The sequence below is a fragment of the Rattus norvegicus genome, chromosome 10 (genome assembly GCF_036323735.1).
Source record: "Rattus norvegicus strain BN/NHsdMcwi chromosome 10, GRCr8, whole genome shotgun sequence".
NCBI classification, from domain to species: domain Eukaryota; kingdom Metazoa; phylum Chordata; class Mammalia; order Rodentia; family Muridae; genus Rattus; species Rattus norvegicus.
In genome coordinates, this window is record NC_086028.1 from 69859932 (window position 1) to 69884080 (window position 24149).

Below are 24149 nucleotides of genomic sequence, written 5' to 3' on the forward strand. Positions count from 1 at the left end.
AGCTAAAGTACAGGTCAAAATGACACAAGAAAGACTGGCCGAGAACAATACTCTTCATTCAAATCCACACAAGCCTGCCACTTGCACTAGTCATCCCCAGCAATTAATCCCCCAAGAAAGACGTTTGATTAAATCTTTTCAAGCAAATCCTTTGCTTTGCTTTTGTTAGTTCACTTCTTGTCAACATCTATTAAAATATGCCTTTAATTCTCCCACAATCTTAAAAAACACCGATTCCACTGTCTTCAACTTTAATCAACTGTATGGCCGGCATTTTTCATTTCATAATAATGTGCTGCTTGGAATTCAAGAGGCAGGCTCAGCATCAATCATCTGGTAAGAATTTTTCCACTGCAATAAATATGCAAATGAGGAGAGCCAGTCAGTCGTATTTCAGGCCCGACTTGCTAGTGTTTTAAAAAAGACACAAATTTATTAATTGCCGGTGGCCAGAGGAATCCTATTACTTTGGGCATTGATTACAAAGCTGTGTGAGTGATTATTGTGCAACTCGCGGGCTACCCAGGCATGAGGAAAAATTATTAAAGCAAGGCAGAGATTATCAACTCAGAATAACAATAAGCCTTAACATTTAGGCCCTAACTTCTTCAACAAAGAATTACGTGAAGGCTTCACTGTATCATAATTCCGAATTCTGTCAGTATTACTGTTTGGGCTTGTTCTATATTCCCCAAGCAGAATGGCGTTACCAGCAAGAAAGTGGACTGCAGGTTACAATTCCTCAACCACCACCATTTGGATGAATGGCTACCATTTCCAGTGTACAGCCAGCTAGGACTTGTGTATTTCCATGTCAGGATGCAGATATTTAGGTGTGTGCATTCTACATGCACAGATTTAGACAAATGGGCAACTGTGGCAGGGACTGTGACTGACTGGACAGTGGCGGGAGACCAGCAACCCTGTGATAGCTATGTCTGTGGACCAAAAGTACAATTTTCTTAATGGTATAAAAATAACAAGAATGAAACTTTTCAAGCGGAGTGTGGGGACTTATATTCTAAAATCATGAATGCTAAGCCATTCGCAGACTTGGTTCTCAAACCTCAGAGGGCATGGCTTCAGAAGACGTGCAGCCTGTGGAAGAGTCTATGGAGAAAACAGCCTGATGGGCTAATTCAGAATGCAAAGTGTTTTTGGAAGAAACAGTCAACTCAAAATATATTAAATAAAGTAAGAAAGAGGACTCAATGGACAAAGCTTATTTTTTTTTCTTTTAAGAGAATGATGTGGGGAATTGGGGAAGTGAGTAGAAGTTGAAATGAGGGAGAGATGAAGAGACATATGGTAAATTATATGCTGAGTGAGCCACTGTGCAGAAAGAAACAAAAAAGAAAAAATCCTCAACATTTTACATTACTGCCACACTAAGTAACATGATAAATAGAGTACATTTGAGTTCTGTGGAGGGACATCCCACTCAAGCTGTAATTTCTGACCAGGCATGAATTTATAAGAGAAAGGAACTGCAGAATTTCTTAGGTTTCCCTGAATACTCTCTCAAACACCTTGATGAAGTGTCAATAAATCCTTAAAAAGCCCTATAGGACACAACAATCTAACTGATCAATGTACTTCCAGAAATCCTCGACAGTTACCTTCCTGCACAGGTCCTAGACAGCCTCCACTGCTTGCGAATACGTTCCTAAAAAAGGAAAATTCATTTCCCCCCTTTAAATAAAAAGAGTAAATATTCAGAATACAAGGTACTTAAAATCCAAGTTTATTTACAAGTGATTATTTAAACTGCCAAGCAGTAGTTACCGAGGAAGAGTGGGGATACTTTCATTTGTATTTGATATACTTTTGAACTGTTTGAATATTTTATAAGCATACATTACTTTCATAATTTAAAATTTTATTAAAATTTAAAGTAAACTGTGAAGTAAGGAAAGTTATTAAAAATAGAATTAGAACCAAAACCTAAGCAACCCTCTCTTAATTCATGTAAAATAGTCTGAGACGCCCCACCAGCCTAATGGATATTAGGACTTTTATTTCTAAAAAACACATGATTCTTTCCTATTATAAAACCGAGCCTGACCAAATTCTCAAAATCCTATTGGCATATAAATAAATCCAATGAAGCGACATACAAGTAAATCCAATGAAAAAGGGGTTTAGAAAGTGTATTTTTGAAACAGGATTTCATGTAGAATTAGTCACTTTTATCTAAGGGTCACTTGTATCACTTGCAAAATCGCCACATTCTACTATGACTCTGATTATTTTTTCTTTTCTCCTCCCCACTCCCTTTTGTTCTGTTTGTTTGTTTTAAGATTTATTATTTATTTTTTATGTTATGAGTACACTGTCACTCTCTTCACACACAAGAAGGCAGCATCAGATCTCATTACAGATGGTTGTGAGTGACCATTGCTTGCTGGGAATTGAACTCAGGACCTCTGGAAGAGCAGTCAATGCTCTCAACTGCTGAGCCACCTCTCCAACCCCTTCCCCACTCCCCACCCCCACCTCTGCACCTTGGGTTTTTTTTTGTTTTTGTTTTTGTTTTTTGAGACAGGGTCTCTCTGTGTATCTGGCTAACTTGGAACTCACTCTGTAGGTCAGTCTGGCCTTGAACCTTAGAATCTAGCACATCATCTGTGCCAGAATGAATTTCTATGAATGTTTTCATTTCAAAAAGTCAATGCAAAATATTTGACCACACTATTATGTCTAAAATCTAAATGTAAACAAAAGACAAACTCTTGAGGATAACCATGAACTTCTGATCAATCTGTAGAGTGCTAGGATTGATGGCCTGCAGTAGCACATTCAACCCATGTTAGCAAACACTGTAATGACTGGGCTACACCCCAGCTCCAGATTTAGGAACTTAAAATCATAAAATAAGCACATCCTCACGATTAGTGATTATTAGTAATAATAAACTGAGTCATAACATTTCAAACAATGTCTCAGTTGTGTTTGAGTACTAGTGAGACCAAGGGTTATTTATTCAGTGACTCAGAATGATCACTTTGAGAGGTTGTATTCATATAAAACCATATAAATAATGCTTTCTGTATTCAAAGCAGTTTACTAAAACCCACATCTTCCTATGACCACTCTGAAAACAAAGGCTCTCCTCCCTTGCTTTGCTAGGACTGGTAAATGGAGCTTGTGTTGTGAACACGTATAGAGGTGAACCCGTACTATACTGATGAGTCTGTATACCCCAGTCTCAGTCTAATCTATTTTTGTTGTACGTGTTTTGTGTTTTTGTATTTGGCCACAGCTGTCCTCAAATTCTGTATATGGCCAGGGTGATCTTGAACTCTTGATACTTGTGACTACTTTCCAAGTGCTGGGACCATGGGGGCACTACATACCACAACTCCCTAATTTTTTTTTTTTCCCAGAGCTGAGGACTGAACCCAGGTCCTTGCACTTGCTAGGCAAGCATTCTACCACTGAGCTAAATGCCCAACCCCGCCAACTCCTTAATCTTGAAATATAAATTTTGTTAATTTCAAGACTTCAAATAACTGAACATATAATCTAATATTTATTCATATAATCTTTACAAGAAGAAACAAATACTGTGGCCAGAGGCCTATATACCCTAAGAAGAGACTCCATTACCTCATTTAAATCCTTCCAGTAACTGTTTTTCTATCTCCATTTTAATATAAAAAAAAAAATCACTGAGCTTTAAAACACCTAAAGTTTTCATTTCGCTTTATTTACTTTAATCCTATGTATACTGGTGTTTTGCCTGCATGTATTCTGTATGAGGCTGTTAGATTCCCTGGATTTGAAGTTACAGTTTTGAACTGCCATGTGGGTGCTGGGAATTGAACCTAGGTCCTCTGGAAGAACATTGAGCACTCTTTTTTTTTTTTTTTTTTTTTTTTTTGCTTCTTTTTTTTTTTTCCGGAGCTGGAGACCGAACCCAGGGCCTTGCGCTTCCTAGGTAAGCGCTCTACCACTGAGCTAAATCCCCAGCCCCCAACATTGAGCACTCTTAACCACCAAGTCACCTCTCTAGCCCCTGAAGTTTTGTTTTCTATATTAATGCATTCTTCTGGATTATGAAGCAAAACTACACAGGGAACCAAGTGCAATCAAATTTCAGTTACCAAATTGCTGGGAGCATGGCTTAGCCATACAGCACTTGCCTAGAATGCATAAGGTCCTGAGTTTAATCTCTAGCAAATTAAACAATTACCTTAAATATTTTCTTTCCAAGATTATGTAACTTCATTTAATATTATTATACATTCTAAGTACATCCATTGTCCTCCAAATGCTTATTTAAAGCTAACTAGTACTTCATTTTATATAAAATCTGATACAAAGTTCCCCAGCTTTCGTTCTAAATGACCATCCTAACTACACAGAAGTTTCCTGAACTGTTAAGTCTTTGGGTCTGATTAATTTCAGTATGTGACTTCTTTTCTGCAGCATTTTTACCATAAATTTTAAAATAAAATTATTACAGAAATACTCTTCTAAGATAAATTTAATTGTGTATATGTTTATGTATATGTGGAAGAGGTGCACATGCGTGTAAGAGGCCAAAAGAGGGCATAAGAGGTCCTAAAGCTGGAATTGAAGGCAATTTAAGCCAGCAACGATGGCAACTCTGTTCCTCTGGTTCCTCTGTAAGAAGAGGAAGCACCCTTAAACACCAAGCCATCTCCCCAACTCCCAAAACCTTTAATTACTCAAGCATAGCAAAATTTCCCATTTCAATATCACCACATGATAAGAAAACACTAGTGAGACTCTACTAAAATGTTTCATCCTAATTTGGTCCCCACAATTGAAAACACAATGTAGGAAAATAAAAGGAAGCCCAAATATTGAAAACAAAAACCAAGTCTCACTAGGAAGAGATAAAGGAATACATGTATTTTGAAAAGGCTGTGCTAAGGAATGGAATAATAAATCTCAAAATTTCAAATAGCCGCACACAGACAAGATGCTTAAAGTTATACTTAAGGGGCTGGGGATTTAGCTCAGTGGTAGAGCACTTGCCTAGCAAGCGCAAGGCCCTGGGTTCGGTCCTCAGCTCCGGGGGAAAAAAAAAAAAAAGACAAAGTTATACTTAAAAAAAAGTAAAACTACTGAGACATTTAAAAAAATGTGATAAATGACATCTAACATCAAACTCTCCTTAATCAATTTCTTGGCCTAGGGATGAAGCTCATAGGTATAGCACCATCCTAGAACATGTAAAACTCTGGGTTCCATCCCTAATACTACAAAAATATACATACATATTAATAATATAAAATTTTTTTTCTGATAATTCTTGATGCTGTCAAGAATTTAAGAAAAAGTCTGCATTCACAACAGATCAGAGTTTAATAACCTCTGCACATGCAGAAGGCAGTCAGGTAAAATGCATCAGGATTATACACATGCATGTTTCCTTCCACAGCTAGAAATTAATCATAAAGAAAGAAATTTTAAAGCAAAGAGATAGGTACAAAAAGTATTTTCAGCACTGTTTGTAATAAGTTGAAAAAGATACAAAAATCTGTTGCCCACTTGCAAGGAACTGCTTAATTTTATTTTAATCAGAAATGTTCTTATGTAACAGCTGAAAAAGGTACATATAAATGGAGCTTGGTTTAAACAAACCAAACCACGAAGAAGAAAAAGCACATTACATCGCTAGGACTATTAGCTTGCTTAGGCTAAATGATGATGATTGCATTAAAAAATGCCCTCGTTGTTTAAAAAGTCATACTTAAATATTTGCAAGCAACATGGTCTTATGATTGTTATTAACAAACTATTTCAAAAAGAGCAAAGAAAGAGGGCTTGGGTATATACACCAAATACAGGACACCCAAGGATGAGCTCACGTATATCTTACATTTTTTTTTTCTTTTCTTTTTTTCAGAGCTGGGGACCGAACCCAGGACCTTGCTCTTGCCTAGCAAGCGCTCTACCACTGAGCCAAATCCCCAACCCTTATCTTACATTTTTACTGATAGAAATTATTGATTAAAGAGAATTTAATGTTAGATGTCATTATTTCATTCCTTTCAGATGAAAAGATGTACAATGAACAGATTTGTTAAAAATGCCTCTCACTAGGCAGTGGTGGTTCCTGCCTTTAATCCCAGCGCTCAGGAGGCAGGGGCAGAGGCAGGTAGATCTCTGAGTTCGAAGCCAGTCTTGTCTAAAGAGTGAGTTCTAGGACAGTTAGTGCTATACAGAGAAAACCTGTCTCAAAAATAAAATAAAATAAAATAAAAAAAGAACAGTTATCTCTAGAGAAAATAATGAAAACAGAAAGAATTGTCATATTCCACAGTATATATTTCAGTGTTATTTGAAGAAGGAGAAGCATATTCAGTTTTGTTAGGAAAAATGTTTTTGTAACAAACAAGTTTTATGACTTAAAAATTTTTTTTAGAAACTTTATAGTATGCCACATGCACAGGTGTACAGAAGCCAGAAGAGGGCACTGGATACCCTGGAGCTGGAGAGACAGGCAGTCATAAGCTGCCCAGCATGTGTGTTGGGAATCAAACTTCAGTCTTGTAAAGAGCCTCAAGTTCTTTTAATTGCTGAGCCATTTCTCTAGCCCTTCTGACTTATTAAAAAGGCAATGAAGATCAAATAAAGCAAAGTCTGGCAGGGCCTATAATCTGAGAACTCAGGAAGCTGAGGCGGTCACAAGTTTGAGGCCAGCCTGAGCTGTATAGCAAGTTAGCAAGAATCTAAAACAAACAAATAAAAATATCTTCAAAAATATAAAGAGATGGGGTCAGAGATATGGTTCAATGACCAAGAGCCCTGGCTGTTCGTCCAAAAGATCCAGATTTGAGTCCCAACATCTATACAGTGATTCACAATTGTCTGTGACTTCAGTTCTAGGATATCCAACACCCTCTATGGACACTAGGCACACATGCAATGCAGACATACATGCAGGCAAACATCTAGACACATAAAATAAAATTTAATTAGAAAAGAAGAAAGATGAGGAGGAGGAAAAGGAGGAAGAGGAGGGGTGAAGGAAGAAGAGGAGGTGGAAGAAGAAGAATAGCCAGATGTGGTGGTGCATACCTTTAATCCCAGCACTTCAAAGGCAAGTGCTCTCTGTGAGTTTGAAGTCAGCCTGGTCTATATAATGAGTAGACAGTCAAGTTACACAGAGACCCTGTCTCAAAAAACAAAACAAAGCAAAAAAACCAAAACCTATCTACCTACCTACCTACCCTCCTAAGGAAGGTGTCTTCTTCTATTCTCTGTAGCAATAAAAAAAAAAAAAATCTAGCAAAAAGGAGATGCAGATTAAAGTCAAACCGGGAACCTGTGTGATGACATACATATTAGTCGTAGTACTTGGGAGGGCTAAAGTGGGAGAATCCTGAGTTCAAAGTCAACCTGGCCTCAGAATGAAAGCCCGTCTCCGTAGGAGAAAAAGAAAGAGAAAGAAGGAAAGAAAGGAGGAAGGAGAGAGGAAGAGGGGAGAAAGTGGAAGGGGAAGGAGGAAGAAGAGGAGGGGAAGGAAGAGAGTAACTAGGAGGAGTAAGAGGTAGTTTTGAGATTGACTGACAAGAAAAGCACCCATCTCTAGAACCAGTTTAAATTTCTTCTTATTTGATTCACAAAGGAAATAACAAGGACCAATAACTAGAGGTAGAAAATGCTTGCCCTCATTAAATACTGTGAAATGTAAATTAAAAGAAATGTAAATTAAAATATGCACACCATTTTCCACTTATCAAAGCAGCAAAGATGAAACAAAATTATAATACCCAGTGCTGACAGGATAGAAAACTGATGCTAATATAAATAAGGCAAGAGTGTAAACTAATAAAACTTTTCTGGAGGGCAGTTTGGTTGATAGGGATAAAAAGGCTTTAAGCTTCATCTATCCTGAAGAATGCATGGATTCTACGTCTAGATTTATTTTCTGTAACAAGGTGATCCTGAATGCGAGATTCAGTAACAGAGATTTCTGTTCACCACTTAGGAAAATGAAAACCTGAAAACAATCCAAATGTCCAACTATAAAGAAGTGGTTAAACTACCGTATGATGAAAGTCTACACCGTAGTTAGAAATAATGCTGTGGAACATGAAACACACAGAAAAAGTCATGTTACATGGAAAAAAGTCAGAGTTCAGAACTATTTAGAATAAGTTCCTATTTTCTAACGATATATATATAGAAGAAACATCTAGGATAAAGATAAAACCACATAGCAAAATACTGAAGGTCCTTAACTCTAACCCCAGCACACACACTTGTGGTACTCCTGCCTTTAATTCTTGAGTATGTGAACTGCATGCTTACAGCATAATGCCTAGCTTAAAAGTACCTAGCTAACTGCTAGAATTAGGGGAGACTTGACTAATTTTGTTAAGCTTTTTCCAAAGTTCATATAATAGATATATATTGCATTTATAAGGAAAAAACAGGGGGTTGGACGGATGGGCTCAGCAGGCTCTGAGTTTAATCCTCAGAACTTACATGTTGGCTCACAACTATCAGTAATTCCAGTTTCAGGAGATCCAACTCCCTCTTCTGGCTTCCACAGGTTACCAGACACACGTGATGTAAACACATACATACATACCCACAAACACCCACAAGTACAGGCACACACTTATACATATAAAATAAATCTCAAGAGAAAAAAAAACCATACCTATTTACTTGCCTATGGACAGAGGGTATTCCTAGCTCTAGTTGTAAGAATGGTAAGATCTCCAAACCTATCTTTTTCTTCTTTCTTTCTTTTTTTAAATTAAACCGAGTGAGATTGAGTGGTTTCTACATGTACGGTGATGCTTTGGAGGTAGAACTTTGGAGGTAGTAACCTGTAGCTGCTACCATTCTACATTGCAGCGGGAGGCTGTGTATGACCTCCAAAATTGGGTCAGGACCAGTGCTGACTGGGAACCTAGCAGGCACAGTTTTTGTACAGTATATTCTTGAACCCACTTGCCTTTGACTGTCTTCAATTGGACAGTATGAACCCCTGGTATTGTTGCACGGTAGCATCCCTTCCTATTTTGATGGTCAGTTGAAGGGCAGCATACAAAAGATTAAGAAATTCTGCTATCTTGAAAACTCTCTGCGGCAACCCCCTACCCTACCCAATGCCCACCAGCAGCTGGCCCTCCAGCAATATACTGTCCAAAGCAAGCCCACTTCAAAACCAGTTTGAGCATGGAAAGATCAAAGAGTGCAGGCCAGGGGAAATCTCTGAACCGTTGGATAGTGCAGGGTTGTGACGATCCATCCTGTTAGCATCCGATATTCTGTCTGCTGGCATAACAGTCCAAAGCAGAGAGACAAGAGAGTGAAGGCTTCACCAATCTAATCAAACATTCTTTCACAGTAAGCTCCAAATCACTGTCTTTGTTGCCAGTGAGCTGTTAAGTAGTCCCAGCTGTGGAGTGATTTGCTCCTGAGTGATGTCCAGGGTGTCAACCATAGTCTCCAGAGTTGAGGTCAATAGTATCTTATAAATGGTGGCATTTGTGACATTCCCTCCACTTGTTACGATGGCAACAGCAAAGAGCAGGAAGTTGGTTAGAGTAGAGTCAATCTGGTTTCCTGAGAACACCACCAAAAGTAGTGTAATCATGGCACGGTTTTGCTCATTCAGTGCAGACACCTTCAGGTTGGCTATTTGGATGTCAAGAGTGATGTACTACTCACCTATGGCCCAGGGATAAAGCTCCCCAGCAGCTGGCTGAGGCTACACCCTGGCAAGCACATTTGCAGGTCCTCGCCCTGCCACAGCAGTGTTATCAATGTAATTTTCTAGCTGTACTGAGAATATCCCAGGCCATGCTGCACCAAGCCCAGCAACATCTACCTCTACCACACCCCCGACGCCACTAAGGTCAATACAGTCATCTCCAATACTACTCTTCTAGAGCACCATCACTTGTCTGTCTGTCATGATGTTCCAGGCCAGGGTTCTAGGCAAGGAGCAATAATGCTCAGTGTAGCAATATCCTCCTGCATGTCATGGTCCTTCACGATATCCTCCTCAGCAGTGTGGTGATTACCTCCCTTGCTGCTAGCCCTCTCAGGGTGGTATAGTGTTGACGATGACGAAGACTTGGGGCAGAATCAGCTTGGTCCACTGACTTGCTGCTCTTCTTTTCAAGTCTTCAATGCCAGGCAGGAAGAAGGGATTGCTTGCGGCCATTGCTATCAATCAAGACAAGAACAACACACTCAAGGCCTCCTTTTAAATCAGTGAGACCTTTTATTATTGGTCTCTACCCAAACCTATCTTGATAACACCTTCATCTCCATGTTTCTCCTTTCTGTTGTCAATTCTTTAAGCTTTGGCACTTATTTATATGTATTCTCTCATCTTTTCTTTGAATAGCTCGTAAGATTAACTATCCCCACAGTGACTGGATAGTGTAATCAAGAATAAGGACTGAGGTGAATGAAGAAAATCAGCTCCTGGTTTTACCTCTAACCAGTCAAGTGACTTTATTCCCCACCACTTGATGTCCTCATCTGTACAGCAGTCCTCAGCACCTACTTTACAGGCTGCTATACGAACGTAAATGAGGCTTTTGTACATACTCCCCTATCTGGAAGAATGGTACAGTAGAATGAACCAAAGAGACTGTTCTCATGACATTTGAATGTAGTGCTATATAGCATTGCACTATACAATAAAATACTAAGATGAAAATAAATGGAATGATCTCCATTCTCAAAGCATCCTACTTGATTTCTTCTTGCTCATATTGCTGTATTTTATAAGTCTTAATGAGAACAACAGAAAGGATTTGAGTTGGAACATTTGTCTCAACCCACTGGCTAACACCTCGCAAAGACTGAATGACTGATGTGTATACATTGTGATGTGACATTTTTCATATACAAAATTCAATGCTATCTACCTATAAAGCTTTTGCTTATATAGAACAGGATAAGGGGTTAGAAAGGACTCTTCTCAAACTAGAATCAGTTTGCATTTTTCCAGATTCAAATTTAGTCAATTGTTGGGGGTTGGGGAGACAGAAAGAGGTAGATTTGAGAATACCAAGCCATGTGACATAAGAGACATTTTGAATAGGGTCTTTTTGTATAATCCTGGCTGTCCTAGAACTTGCTCTTTAGTCTTGGCTGGCCTCAAACTCAAGAGATTTGCCTGTCTCTGTCTCCAGAGTAGAGAGATTAAAGGCATGCACCACTATACCCAACTACATGAAAGACATTTAAAAATCAACAAGGGACCATGCATGGTGACAAACACCAACAACCCCAGCACTCGGATGGCGGAGGAGGAGAAAAGTTCTAGAGTAGCCTAGCCTACATAGCTAGAACTTGTCTCGAAATGGAAGGAGGGAAACAAACAAGCAAAGACAAGCGATTCCAACTATAAATTTCAAATGTGCCATTAACAGTTTACAGAGTGCTTGCCTAATGTGCACAAACACCTGGGTTTGACCCTCAGCACTGCCTAAGTTCAATTTGGTGGAGGCAGCAGCATCGGATTTCCAGTCTTTCATGGCTACAAAGCAAGTTTGAGGCCAGCCTGGGATGCACTGGGGCTGTTTTAAAATAATAGAAAAAGAAAAGAAAAACTTTCAAAAGTACACACTTGTCTTCAGACAGGTATAAATTTGATAATTATAATGATCAAGAGAAAATTATGTCGAAAAGTTACCCAGGTAATCTGTAAATAGTACTGTAGCCTGGTTTGGTTATTAATGCTATTAAAACTTAAAAGTAAGGAGCTGGAGAAATGACCCAGGGGCTAAGGGTACCTACTGGCAGCTCTTTCAGAGAACCCAGGCCAAGTTCTCAGCACTAACATGGTAGCTCACACAACTATCTCTAACTCCAGGGTAGAGACTCTGATGTCCATTTCTGTCTCTGCTGACATATGTGGTACACGGAACACATACAGGCAAAAAACCCATCCACATAAAATAAAGTTAAATGGAAGTTAACTGTGACTCCAGGGTAGCACAATGAACAAAGCAATGGGCTCCAACCCTAGCACTAAAGAAACAAAACAAAACAAAACAGCAAAACAATGACTTAATGGCAAATTTCTTAAGTGGGGAGGACTGGTAAGACACTGATTAAGTAGAAGTACTTGTTCATAGCCTAGTTACTTGTGTTTAGTGCCTAGATCTTAAGAGCTGAAAGTTCCCAAAGTTCTCTAACGTTTGTCTTCTTTTACACTCTTCTGCACTATTTCTTTCATACTGAATTCCAGGTTAAATACCTTCCTCAAGACTAGAGGAGGCATAAGTACAAAATAAACTAAGAATTAAGTCCCCTAAATCCCAAGAAACCCCAGGCATGGTGGCACACTCTTGAGATCCGAACCTGTAAGAGGCTGGGCATGCACGCAAGGCTGGCCTGGGCCACACAAAAGCTCATCTCACATACATAAATACCTGCATTCTTTGAGCAGACACCTCAGAGTTTCCTATGATATTGAAAAAGATGGCAGCAGTGTCAGCAAACTGTGTTATAATTATGTAAGATTAGCCACATAAGACAGAGAGGAGGAACTGGCTGAAATGGTCCTATTTCATGCTGCCAATCAACAGACCTTTCAAACATCACGATGAAGACAACCACTCGCTTAGAACAAGACTTCCACAGAAATGGCAACAAAACCCACCCATTTTTATTTTATTTTTTAAAGATTTATTTATTTAACGTATATGACACTGTCACTATCTTCAGACACACCAGAAGAGGGCATCAGATCCCATTACAGATGGCTATGAGCCACCATGTGGTTGCTGGGAATTGAACTCAGGACCTCTGGAAGAACAGTCAGTGCTCTTAACCTCTGAGCCATCTCTCCAGCCCCCTCATTTTTATTTTTGGGTGGAGTGGGCTGGTTCAAGATGTAGCCCTGGCTATCTTGGAATTCACTCTGTAGATCAGGCTGGCCTTGAACTCAAAAATTCACCTGCCTCTGCCTCAAAGAGCTTGGATTAAAGGTGCAAGCTACTACCACCCTTAAAAGTGATGAAGAAGTTCACTTTACACAGCATATGGCTGGCTGGGTTTTACATTTCTAGGCTTATTTGGGTTATAAAAAGCAACTTCATTTGCAAATACAACTACTATTAGAAGAAAGGGGTAATCTGAGAGAAAACAGAATTACCATTCAACTCTATCACATTTCCTACTTTCATGTCAAGTAAGAGAACATAAAACCCCAACCACATAAATTCTACATACTTTTTCAGGATTTGTTTTTTCCTTTAAACAAAGGATTTCCCCTTCCTACTTTTCCTCCACAGCCCTCTCATTTGGATCATTTGTTCCTATGTTGGTACAATGTATCCCTAAGGAGTTTCAATGAGTTGTGAAACAACTGTTATTCATAAGCAAAAAGAAAAGAAAGAAGAGAGTGTGAAGGCAAGACTGGCTGCAAGTGCAGCACAGCTGAGAAGTCACTCCTCACACTTTCACCATGTAAATAATGCACAGATCCTGCGGGAACATGCCAAACACCAGGATTCTTAATTAATGGAGCTCTTTAATGTGCAAATCAGGAACAAATTGCAAGTTCTGACTTGCATTGATTATGAAAACATTAATTGAATGAGCAAGACCCTATGAAAGACAGAGTCCCAAGTCTTCCAAGGACCGAGAGAATATGAAGCTCTGGAAACCAGACAAGTCTGACTGTCATCTGAAGTGCAAACCTGCACCTGAGTGCTCTCCAGTACACACGAATTAAAAACCAAGTTCAATCAGAAAGCAATCACTACAAAAGCTTATATCCCACTACCATATCACATTAAACTGAAAGATGAATGTGTGCTCCTCAAGCTTACTGATACAGCTTTAAGGAAAAACAGAAATAAAACCGAAAAACACTACCACCACCAAAACATTTTATATATACCTATATAAAATGTGTGTGTGTGTGTGTGTGTGTGTGTGTGTGTGTGTGTGTAGGTATAACAAAACAATGCTGTCTCTTTAAAAAGAAATTCATTCTATATAAATTATAGCCATAAACTTTTCCTGCAGTGCAGCCTAATTAATTCTTGTTCTATACACAAAGGGAAATGCTGGGTGACAAATGGGTGTGAAGCCAGAAAGCTGCCAGGTCTGCAAAACATTTTCTACTTCAATTTATAAGCAATTTTGCAGTAAATCATCAACCAGAACCTGGAATCTCAGGAATCTCTGAGTGTCCAAACCACATTATATCACTTATCAAAGGGAGAAGAAAAAATAGTTTAAAGACATCTCATTTTTCAGTTTTAACCCACATCAAAATCCAGAAGCTTTATATAATCTATTATTCTCTTCTGGGTAAGGTTTTAGTGCCAAAGATATATATATTTCAAGCAAAAGTAGGTTGATGTAGATCATCCCTCTATCCCTAGAAACACTGTATCGTGTATCCATTACCATAAGAAATATTCCTGAGTTATCTGGGAATATGCACACAACTATTTACACCCCCTCCTTCAATCTAAGCAAAATGTTCACAATCAAGGCAAGCTGAAGGGTTCACCAGCAAGCGGGTGGAAAACAGGTGGGAAACACTCTCAAGGAAATGAGGCTACTGGTGAGGAAAATGGAAACTCATACAAGACAAAGAAAAAAGCTGGACTGCCTCTTTGTAGTCAAACCCTTCCCCCATCCTTAGCCCACAGGCTGCCGCTGAGCTGTTCTCTTCCCCATAGTTCCACACTCCCCAGAATGTCATATAAATGGAGTTTTAAAGTGAATAACCTTTTGAGGTTTTCAGTTAGCATAATACCACTGAGATTGATTCTTTTTTATTGCTGAGTAATGTACCACAATTTGTTTATACATTTGTCCAATTTGTTTGAAGGACATTTGGGCTGTTTCCAGTTATGCTGATTATGAATAATGCTGCTGTAAACGTCTGTGTGCAAGTCTTTGTGTGAATGTTTTCATTTCTCTAGTAAGATCTAGCAGTAGGACTGCTGTGTTTGGATCCTAAATACATGCTTACATTTATTTTTAGAAATAAAACTTTTTCCCAAGCTGTTTTTCCAAAATGGCTGTACTGTTTTGCATTCCTACCAACAACCACCTAAGAAAATCCCAAGTTGGTGTCAGATGTTTGTTTCTGCACACTCCAATGAAATCCAGAGGAATCTCCTGTGCCCATTACATAACGTGACTGGGTGAGATGTCGTTCCATCTACTTATTTGCCATAATACATTTTCTCTGGTAAGGGTTCTGTCCAATCCTTTTCTGTGTCTTTATTTTTATTTATTTTTTTACATTATTGCTTTGTGTATACATGTGCATGTGTGAAGGTCAGGGAAAACTTTCAGGAGTAAGTTATCTCCTTCCAGCACTGGATCCCAGGGAACTGAATGCATGCCTTCAGCGTTGGTGACAGACATCTTTACCCTCTGAGCCAAATTGCTGGCACCTGTGCATGTTTTAAATGAGTAATTTCATCTTGTGTTTTGAGAATCCTTACATATTCTAAAGGCATGTTTTTGACTGGAACATGATTTGCAAGCCTTTCCTCCTATCTGTACCTTGCTTTTTCACTGTTAACACAGAACACAAGGTTCTGATGCAGACAGCACAATCACTAATTTCTTCTTTGGGCTTTACCTTTTTGTCTTAATTATTTGTTTTTATTTAGACTTTGCTTTGGTGTTTTACCTGCATGTATGTCTGTGTACCACAAGCTTGCAACTCCAGCAAAGGCCAGAAAGGGGCACCAGATCCACCCTGGGACTGGAGTTACAAAGGTTTACTATATACAGACTCTGGGAACTGAACCTTAATCCTCTAAAAGAGCATTCAGTGCTCTTAACCACTGAGCCGTCTCTCTAGCCCCATAGACTGATTTTGTGTTATGGTGTCTAAGAAATCACTGGCTAACCCAAGGTCATGAAGATTGTGGTCTTGAAAACACTTTATAGTTTTATGTTTTATACGTAAGTTATTATAAACTAGCTTGAACTGATTTTAATATAAGATCTGAGACATATGTTCATTTGTTATTTGTAAAAAATATTCTCTTGTCTTTTATGAATTTTAAGTGATTGTCAAAGTTACTGTCAGCTATAAACAGAGTTTGAGGATAGCCTGGCTATGCAAGACCCTGTAGACAGTAGGGGAAGGGAAAAGAAAGAAGATTTTGAATGCTAAAACCCCCAGCCTACTCATTACAAATTTAAAATCTCTTATTGTGGGCCAAGGCATGGTGGCACAGGCCCTTAACCCCAGCAGTGGCAGGTAGACCTCTGAGTTATAAAGCCAACCTGGTCCACAGAGCAAGGTCCAGTCAAGGCTACAGAGAAACTCTGTCCCATTAAGATGGGATCTGGTATACAGGGCAAGTTCTAGAAAAACTGGGGATATATAGAGAAACCCAATCTCAAAAAACCAAAAGGGAAAAAAGAAGAACAAAAGAAAGAAAGAGAGGTGAAAGGAGATGATGGTGCCTGCCTTTTATCTAAGGCAGAGGCAGGCAGATCTTTGAGTTTCAGGCCAGCCTGTTCTATCTAGTGAGTTCTAGGACAGCCAGACTACACAGAGAATCCCTGAAGAGAGAGGGGGGAGGGAGGGAGGAAAGGAAAGACGGAGGGAGGAAAGAAAAAACGGAGGGAGGAAAGGAAAGACGGAGGGAGGAGGGAGGGGGGAGGGAGGGAAGAAGAGAGTGGGAGAGAGAGAGAGGATAGAAAAATGGCCCAGAGGTTAAGAGCTATTCCTCCAGAGGTCGTGAGTTCAATTCCCAGTACCCATATGGTGGCTCACTATAGTCGCTTGGGATCTGATGCTCTGTGTGCTGACAGACATAAATGGAGGCAAAACGTACATAAACTACATAAAAAAAAAGAGAAAGAAGTAGAGGAAGAGGAGAGCTAGAAATGTAGTCAGCGATAGAGGGCTTGCTATATATACACAATGTGATGGGTATAATACCTATACCAAATGGTTAAGAGAAAAGTATCTGCTATCGTAAATGTCCTAGTCTCTCATCCTTGGTCTGGTTCTTTATAAACTTTACTCAATGGTAGAGCCAAAGCTGGACATGGTGGTACAGACTGGTTATGCTAGCACTTTGGAGGCAGAAGCTAGAGGATCACTAATAGTTCAAAACCAGCCTAGTCTATACAGTAATTCCAGACCAGCCAGGGCTACATAGCAACTCTGTCTAAAGAAAAACAAAACAGGGGCTGGGGATTTAGCTCAGTGGTAGAGCGCTTGCCTAGGAAGCGCAAGGCCCTGGGTTCGGTCCCCAGCTCCGAAAAAAAAAAAAAAAAAAAGAACCAAAAAAAAAAAAAAAAAAAGAACCAAAAAAAAAAAAAAAAAAAGAAAAACAAAACAAAGAAGACTTAAGTGCATATAGTACAAGCATGAGGATTGGAGTGTGTATTCCTAACACCTATGTAAAAACCAGGATCAGACACACACACACACACACACACACACACACACACACACAGAATGGAGAGCAGAAAGGAAAGGGGGTAAAAATACACTTAATGGAGCCAACTGGGCTTTAGTGGCACACACCTGTAATCTCAGAATTTGGGAAGCAGAAAGAGGATCAGGAATTCAAGGCCAGCCTTGGCTACATAGAGATAATGAGTTTGACAAAGATATGAGAGTCTGTTTCATAAAATAATAACAATAATACTCATAGGGAAGCCTTTGCACTCATTGTTGTTTATATAATAGACAAATATTTCCATTAAACTATCAGTTTTATATTAGTCACTTCAAGGTTTTGTCTGAAATATAAGATTTCAATAAAATTTTACCATTAAAAATAAGAAAAGAGGGAGGAAGGAGAGAAGGGTCTGTGTTATTGACAATAGTACAGAGTTTCAGAGTATAGTCCTTATCATTTTGGTTTGGGTGTTGTTTTTAAGGACAACCCTGGCTGTCCTGTAACTTCATCTATAGATCAGGCTAGCCTAAAATTCATGAATCTGCAAGAAATACATACATCTTGAGTATTGGATTAAAAGCAGGCACCACCATGCCAGTTTTCCTTACCATCTTTTAAACTATTTGAATGCATTGTCTACTTAAAAATAAACAGAACTCACTAGGTGGTGATGGCACATGTCTTTAACGTCATATTCAGGTGGCAGACTTAGGCAGTTCTTTGAGTTCCAGGCTAGTGTGGACTATAAGACAGCCTGGTCTTTCAGAACAGTCAGGACTACCCAAAGAAACTCTGTCCTAAAAAACTAAAGCTAAAATATAGTAAACAAAACTCTTAAAAATACTGCTTAATACAAGCCCATTACTTCCCATGATTTATTTAAATTTGAAAACTTCATTTTTTAATTAAAAGTTGTTAACATTTATTATTGTTGAGGTGGTACATGTATGCTACAGCATGCAGATAAAAGTCAAGAGGACAACTTGAAAAGTACTCAGATTCTAATCTCAGAGAACCTAATTCTAAAACCAATGGCCTTTCCTAAAAGACTTAACATGAACCGTTGACTGGCGGATGTGCTGTGGTGACTCAACTTAGACCTTACGTTGGATCAGGGTATTTGACCTGCCTAGTCTGTCAGTCTGCCTAGTTGCCCTGATTGGTAGTTTGTTACCTGTTTTATACACTTCTGTTACAAGTGAAGATTTTCTACAACTAAGGCAAATGGCCAGTGGAAAGCAAACACATGTCAAGACTCTGGAACCTCCTTGAGAAAGTGTTTATGTATAGTGTGAAGTTGAAAAGGGATAATAAGCTATTTATTGATACCGTTGTTTATGTTGTTATCTCTCCAAGATGCATGTTGTGCTATAACATGGTACAAGGAATAAAAATTTATCTGAAGCAAAAAAAAAAAAAAAAAAAAAAAAGGACAACTTGAGGGAATCAGTTCTCTCCACCCTATCTGCTCCAGGGACTGACTTCAGGTTGGAAAGTGAGGTGGCAAGCAAGCACCTGTACCTGCAGCCCCAAGAAAATGCCGTTCTCTAAGTGCCGAGGTCATATTAGTAGTAAGTGTGTTAGTCTATGAGGCCGAGGCTGTTCCTCCATAAGAACACTTGTTTTTCTTTCAGAGGACCAGGGTTCAGTTTCTAGCACTCATATCCTGGCTCACAACCATCTGTAACTCTAGTTCTAGAAGATTCAACATCCTCTTCTGATCCCTGTAGGCACTACACACAAGGGCCTGCATACTCATAGACATAAAATAAAAATAAAATTTAAAAAAGATATTTAAATTAAAAACAAACACGAACTGCCATGCTATTCAGTAGGATGTGGTGATTCACGCCTTTAATCCCAGCACCCAGGAGGCAGAGGCAGGGATATGGTTTTAGCTCAGGGCCAGACTGATATACATAGCAAAACAGCTAGGGCTACAGAGTGAGGCCTAAAACAACAATAAATCGAATCAAGTTGAAATCATTGCAGGTCTTGAGAAAAGGGCCACAGAACAATGAGGTGAACATAAATCAGAAACGGGAAAATGAAGGGAGCAAAGAAAACACGTTACTAACAGTAGAATTTGTTTTAAACTCTTAGGCAAGTGAAAAAATTCGAACTTCCCCTACATTTATGTACATTATACTGTGTTCCTGGGTGTTTTGCTTATGGGAAATATCAAAATGTCAACCATTGTTTCTATTAAAGGTCTTTAATGATATTGCATTTTAGACCTGTAATGAAACATGGTACTCACTGCAGTTTGTAATGCATCTCATTAAACACATTAATAACATGCATTTAACTGAAAGGTCAACTTACTATGGTTAAAGTTTAGCTTTCCTATTATCACTTCATTTAAAGCTGTACAGCAAACTCTGGGAAGACAACAGACTGCCTGTTACAGAAAAGCTCTCAATTCTCCCATCTGTCCACACCAGCAATTCTTATGAAAAATTAACTGCCCAGCTAAAGCAGAGAACTTGTTAGCATGCACAAGGCCCTGGGTTCATTTCCTAGCACTATTAACTAACTTGCTAATATTTTTATGTGGAACAATGATTATAAGATTTTTTTCTTTTCTGAGACAGAGTCTCAGTAATTAGGCCTGACTATCCTGGAACTTACTATATAGACCAGGCTAACCTAGAACTCAGAGATCCACTATGTTTAAAAGGAGGGGCCACATCCAGCTAGTAAAATGTTTAGAGCTGGAGAAGCATCAGTTCAGCAGTTAAGACACATGTTGCTCTTGCAGAGGACCTAGGTTTGACTCCCAGCACCCCCAAAGTAGTTCACAACCACGCATAAATCCAATTCCAGGAAATTCAATGTCCTTTTCTTGCTTCCAAAGGCACCAAGAATGTATGAGGTGCACATAAATACATGCAGGCAAAACACACATAAAATGAATAAATCTTTAAAAAGAATTAATACCTTATTTTTTAGCAATGCATGCTGAAAAACTTAATAAAAAAGATCAAAGTGCATATATTATTTACTTCATAATGGTGCAGAAGAGAGAAGTTGCCAGCATAAAGAAAGATGCAGTGGGGGCTGGAGAGATGGCTCAGAGGTTAAGAGCACTGACTGCTCTTCCCGAGGTACTGAGTTCAAATCCCAGCAACCACATGGTGGCTCACAACCATCTGTAATGAGATCTGGTGCCCTCTTCTGCTGTGTCTGAAGACAGTGATAGTGTACTTACACATAAAATAAATAAATATTTTAAAAAAGATGCAGTAAGATTAACATGAGTTAAGCATTTAAATTAGTGATATTAAGTGGGGGTTCATTGTGTTCACCTTCCTACTTTAATATAGGCTATGTATATAATGTAGTATATATAACTTATCTGGCATGTTCTTAAATAACCTGCCTTTTTCTTACACAACACTGTCACCAACAGGAAAGCCCTAATTCCTGATGTTTTAAGACTGGTTAAATGAAAGTCAAAGGGGGAAAGCTAATATCTTTGGAGAAGTAGCTTGTGTGAAGAGTGTCCCTGAATTTTGTTACAGTTACTCTACAGCTTAATCTTACACAGCTACTAGGAAATCACTTCACAGTTCAAGAGATATAACTGCCAATATACAACAGCAAGGGGCCTGGAGACTAAGAGCGAGGAAATATTCCTCACATTTCTGAAAAGTCAATTTTGAAGTGCTGAAAGTACAGACTTGGTTCTAGGGATCTACAGTGCTAAAATATGGCTATTACGTCTATTTAAAAGTTATCAGGAAGACCCTGAGAGTAAATGATAGTGCAAGGAAAATATACTGAAAATACACAACCTAAGAACAGAATCCTGTATTCACTGCAGTTTACACTGCCAGAGAGAAGAGCTTGAAGGGCTGGAGAGGTAAATAAACAGTGCTTACCACTCCTATAGGATTGGAGTTCAGTTCCCAGCACCCAAGCCAGATGGCTCACAACTGCCTATCAGTCCAGCCAGGGGATCTGATGCCCTCTTCTGGCCCCCAGAGGTACCTGCATTCATGTGCACAAGTGCACATATATACTCATAATTTTAAAAATTAAAAATCAAGGGGTTGGGGATTTAGCTCAGTGGTAGAGCGCTTGCCTAGCAAGCGCAAGGCCCTGGGTTCAGTCCCCAGCTCCGAAAAAAAAGAAAAAAGAAAAAAAAATCAAAAATCAAGGCTTGAGAGATGGCTCAGAGGTTAAGAGCACTGGCTGCTCTTCCAGAGGTCCTGAGCTCAATTCCCAGCAACCACATGGTGGCTCACAACCATCTATATGGGGGGGGGGGGGGGGGGGTCTGTTGCCCTCTTCTGGCCTGTAGGCATACATGCAGACAGAACACTGTATACATAGTAAATAAATCTCTTTAAAAAATTAAAAATCATATATATATTTAAAGAACTTATGAAGAGATCAGACAGGTAGGAGAACTCAAACAGTGTACTTGGGGTCACCAAAACCCCAAAAACATATTCAAGGTTGGACCAGTGAGATGGAACAGCAGGTAAAAGTACTTTCATTTCAAGTCTAATGAGCTAAAATCTATTCTTAGAACCCACATTAAGGTAAGAGACAAGGAACCCCACAAAATTCTCTGACTTCCATCTTGGGATGTCTAATGTACACACTTGTGCTTGTTTGCTCCAGCTTGCATGTTTTTACACACACACACACACACACACACACACACACACACACACACACTAATAACCAATATTAAAAAGGAAAATACTTTGCTAAATGCTTCTGCAATAAGGAAATCACTATCAACCTACCTTTCTATAGCATCATAAGAGGTAGGTTTTACAAGTATTAGTAGACTATAACACTAGACGATAATTAGATTAAACTACACAGGGATTCTAAATACTAGTAAGAAGATGGTAGGGGCTGGAGAGATGGCTCAGCGGTTAAGAGCACTGACTGCTCTTCCAGAGGTCCTGAGATCAATTCCCAGCAACCACATGGTGGCTCACAACCATCTGTAATAGGATCCAATGCCCTCTTCTGGTGTGTCTGAAGACAGCTACAGTGTATTCATATAAAATAGAAAAATAATAAATCTTAAAAAAAAAAGAAGATGGTAAAAATACATGTTCACATAGTTGAACATTGCCAAATGTCTATCAACAGAAAAAGATAACTCTGGTACCTAGTTCTTACGGAAGAATGTATGCCAGACACTGTGTAACTACAATGTTTTACATTGATTGTGGCCTTTAATTCTCACAACCATATTAGTCCTATCTTACTGTGAAGTAACCTGCCTAAGACCATAGAGTTAATCAACTGCTGAGATAGTGTCTAACCAGGCAGGGTGTTAGGGTACTTGTACTCTAGACATGGCAGCACACATGACTCTACCCCTAGCACTAGAGAAGGAGGCAGGAAGATCAGAAGTCCAAGGCCATCCTTAACTACACAGCAAAGTAGAGGACAACATGAATACATGAGACACTGTCTCTAAATAAATAAATAAATAAAAAGGTAAATAATCCAGCATTATTTAACGCTGGTGGAAGCAAGAGAATTAGGAGTTCAGGGTTATCTTCTACTACACAGCTAGTCCAAAGCCAGGTTAAGGTACATGAGAACTGTCTAAAACTGAACAACAAACCCTGGAAATCTAACTATAACTGTTCTGACTAAGCATACCTTTAATCCCAAGTCTGGATGCAAGGGCAGGTAGGTCTAAGTTTGAACCAGACTGATTTACACAGCACCTGAGCCAGACAGAAGACTTTGTCTCAGAAAAACAAACAAAAACCTACTGAATCAAAAGCAAAGTGAATTGGTATAGATTTGGCCTGTTTCATACTAACTATTTACACTAGTTACCAAGAATATGCCCCGATAGTGTTGAAAAACATCCAGACAGGCGTGTATGTAACATATTAAGTCTCACGTCATAAGATGGAGGCAAACAAGAAGCAGCCGCCTTCAGTTGCATGGAAAGTGTGGTTATTAGATCCCCCCACCCTTCAGTTGCATGGAAAGTCTGGTTATTAGATCCCCCCACCCTTCAGTTGCATGGAAAGTCTGGTTATTAGATCCCCCCACCCTTCAGTTGCATGGAAAGTCTGGTTATTAGATCCCCCCCACCCTTCAGTTGCATGGAAAGTGTGGTTATTAGATCCCCCCCACCCTTCAGTTGCATGGAAAGTGTGGTTATTAGATCCCCCCACCCTTCAGTTGCATGGAAAGTCTGGTTATTAGATCCCCCCCACCCTTCAGTTGCATGGAAAGTCTGGTTATTAGATCCCCCCCACCCTTCAGTTGCATGGAAAGTCTGGTTATTAGATCCCCCCACCCTTCAGTTGCATGGAAAGTGTGGTTATTAGATCCCCCCCACCCTTCAGTTGCATGGAAAGTGTGGTTATTAGATCCCCCCACCCTTCAGTTGCATGGAAAGTGTGGTTATTAGATCCCCCCACCCTTCAGTTGCATGGAAAGTCTGGTTATTAGATCCCCCCCACCCTTCAGTTGCATGGAAAGTCTGGTTATTAGATCCCCCCACCCTTCAGTTGCATGGAAAGTCTGGTTATTAGATCCCCCCCACCCTTCAGTTGCATGGAAAGTGTGGTTATTAGATCCCCCCCACCCTTCAGTTGCATGGAAAGTGTGGTTATTAGATCCCCCCACCCTTCAGTTGCATGGAAAGTGTGGTTATTAGATCCCCCCCACCCTTCAGTTGCATGGAAAGTCTGGTTATTAGATCCCCCCCACCCTTCAGTTGCATGGAAAGTGTGGTTATTAGATCCCCCCCACCCTTCAGTTGCATGGAAAGTCTGGTTA

The 24149-nt window shown here is 39.4% G+C and overlaps 1 protein-coding gene across 2 annotated transcripts in view; it reads right to left on the minus strand.

Annotated features, from left to right (window-relative positions):
* Positions 1 to 24149, minus strand: part of Aatf (apoptosis antagonizing transcription factor) — a 93170-nt gene that overhangs the window by 63430 nt on the left and 5591 nt on the right. Inside the window, exon 6 of one of the 2 annotated variants that reach the window (XM_039085037.2) lies at positions 1729 to 10167. The exons of the other annotated variant lie outside the window; for it this stretch is intronic. Coding sequence (XP_038940965.1) covers positions 10043 to 10167 — 125 coding nt within the window. The 3' untranslated portion in view covers positions 1729 to 10042. Of the gene's footprint in view, positions 1 to 1728; positions 10168 to 24149 lie in introns of those variants that run through there. 2 annotated transcript variants of the gene reach the window in all.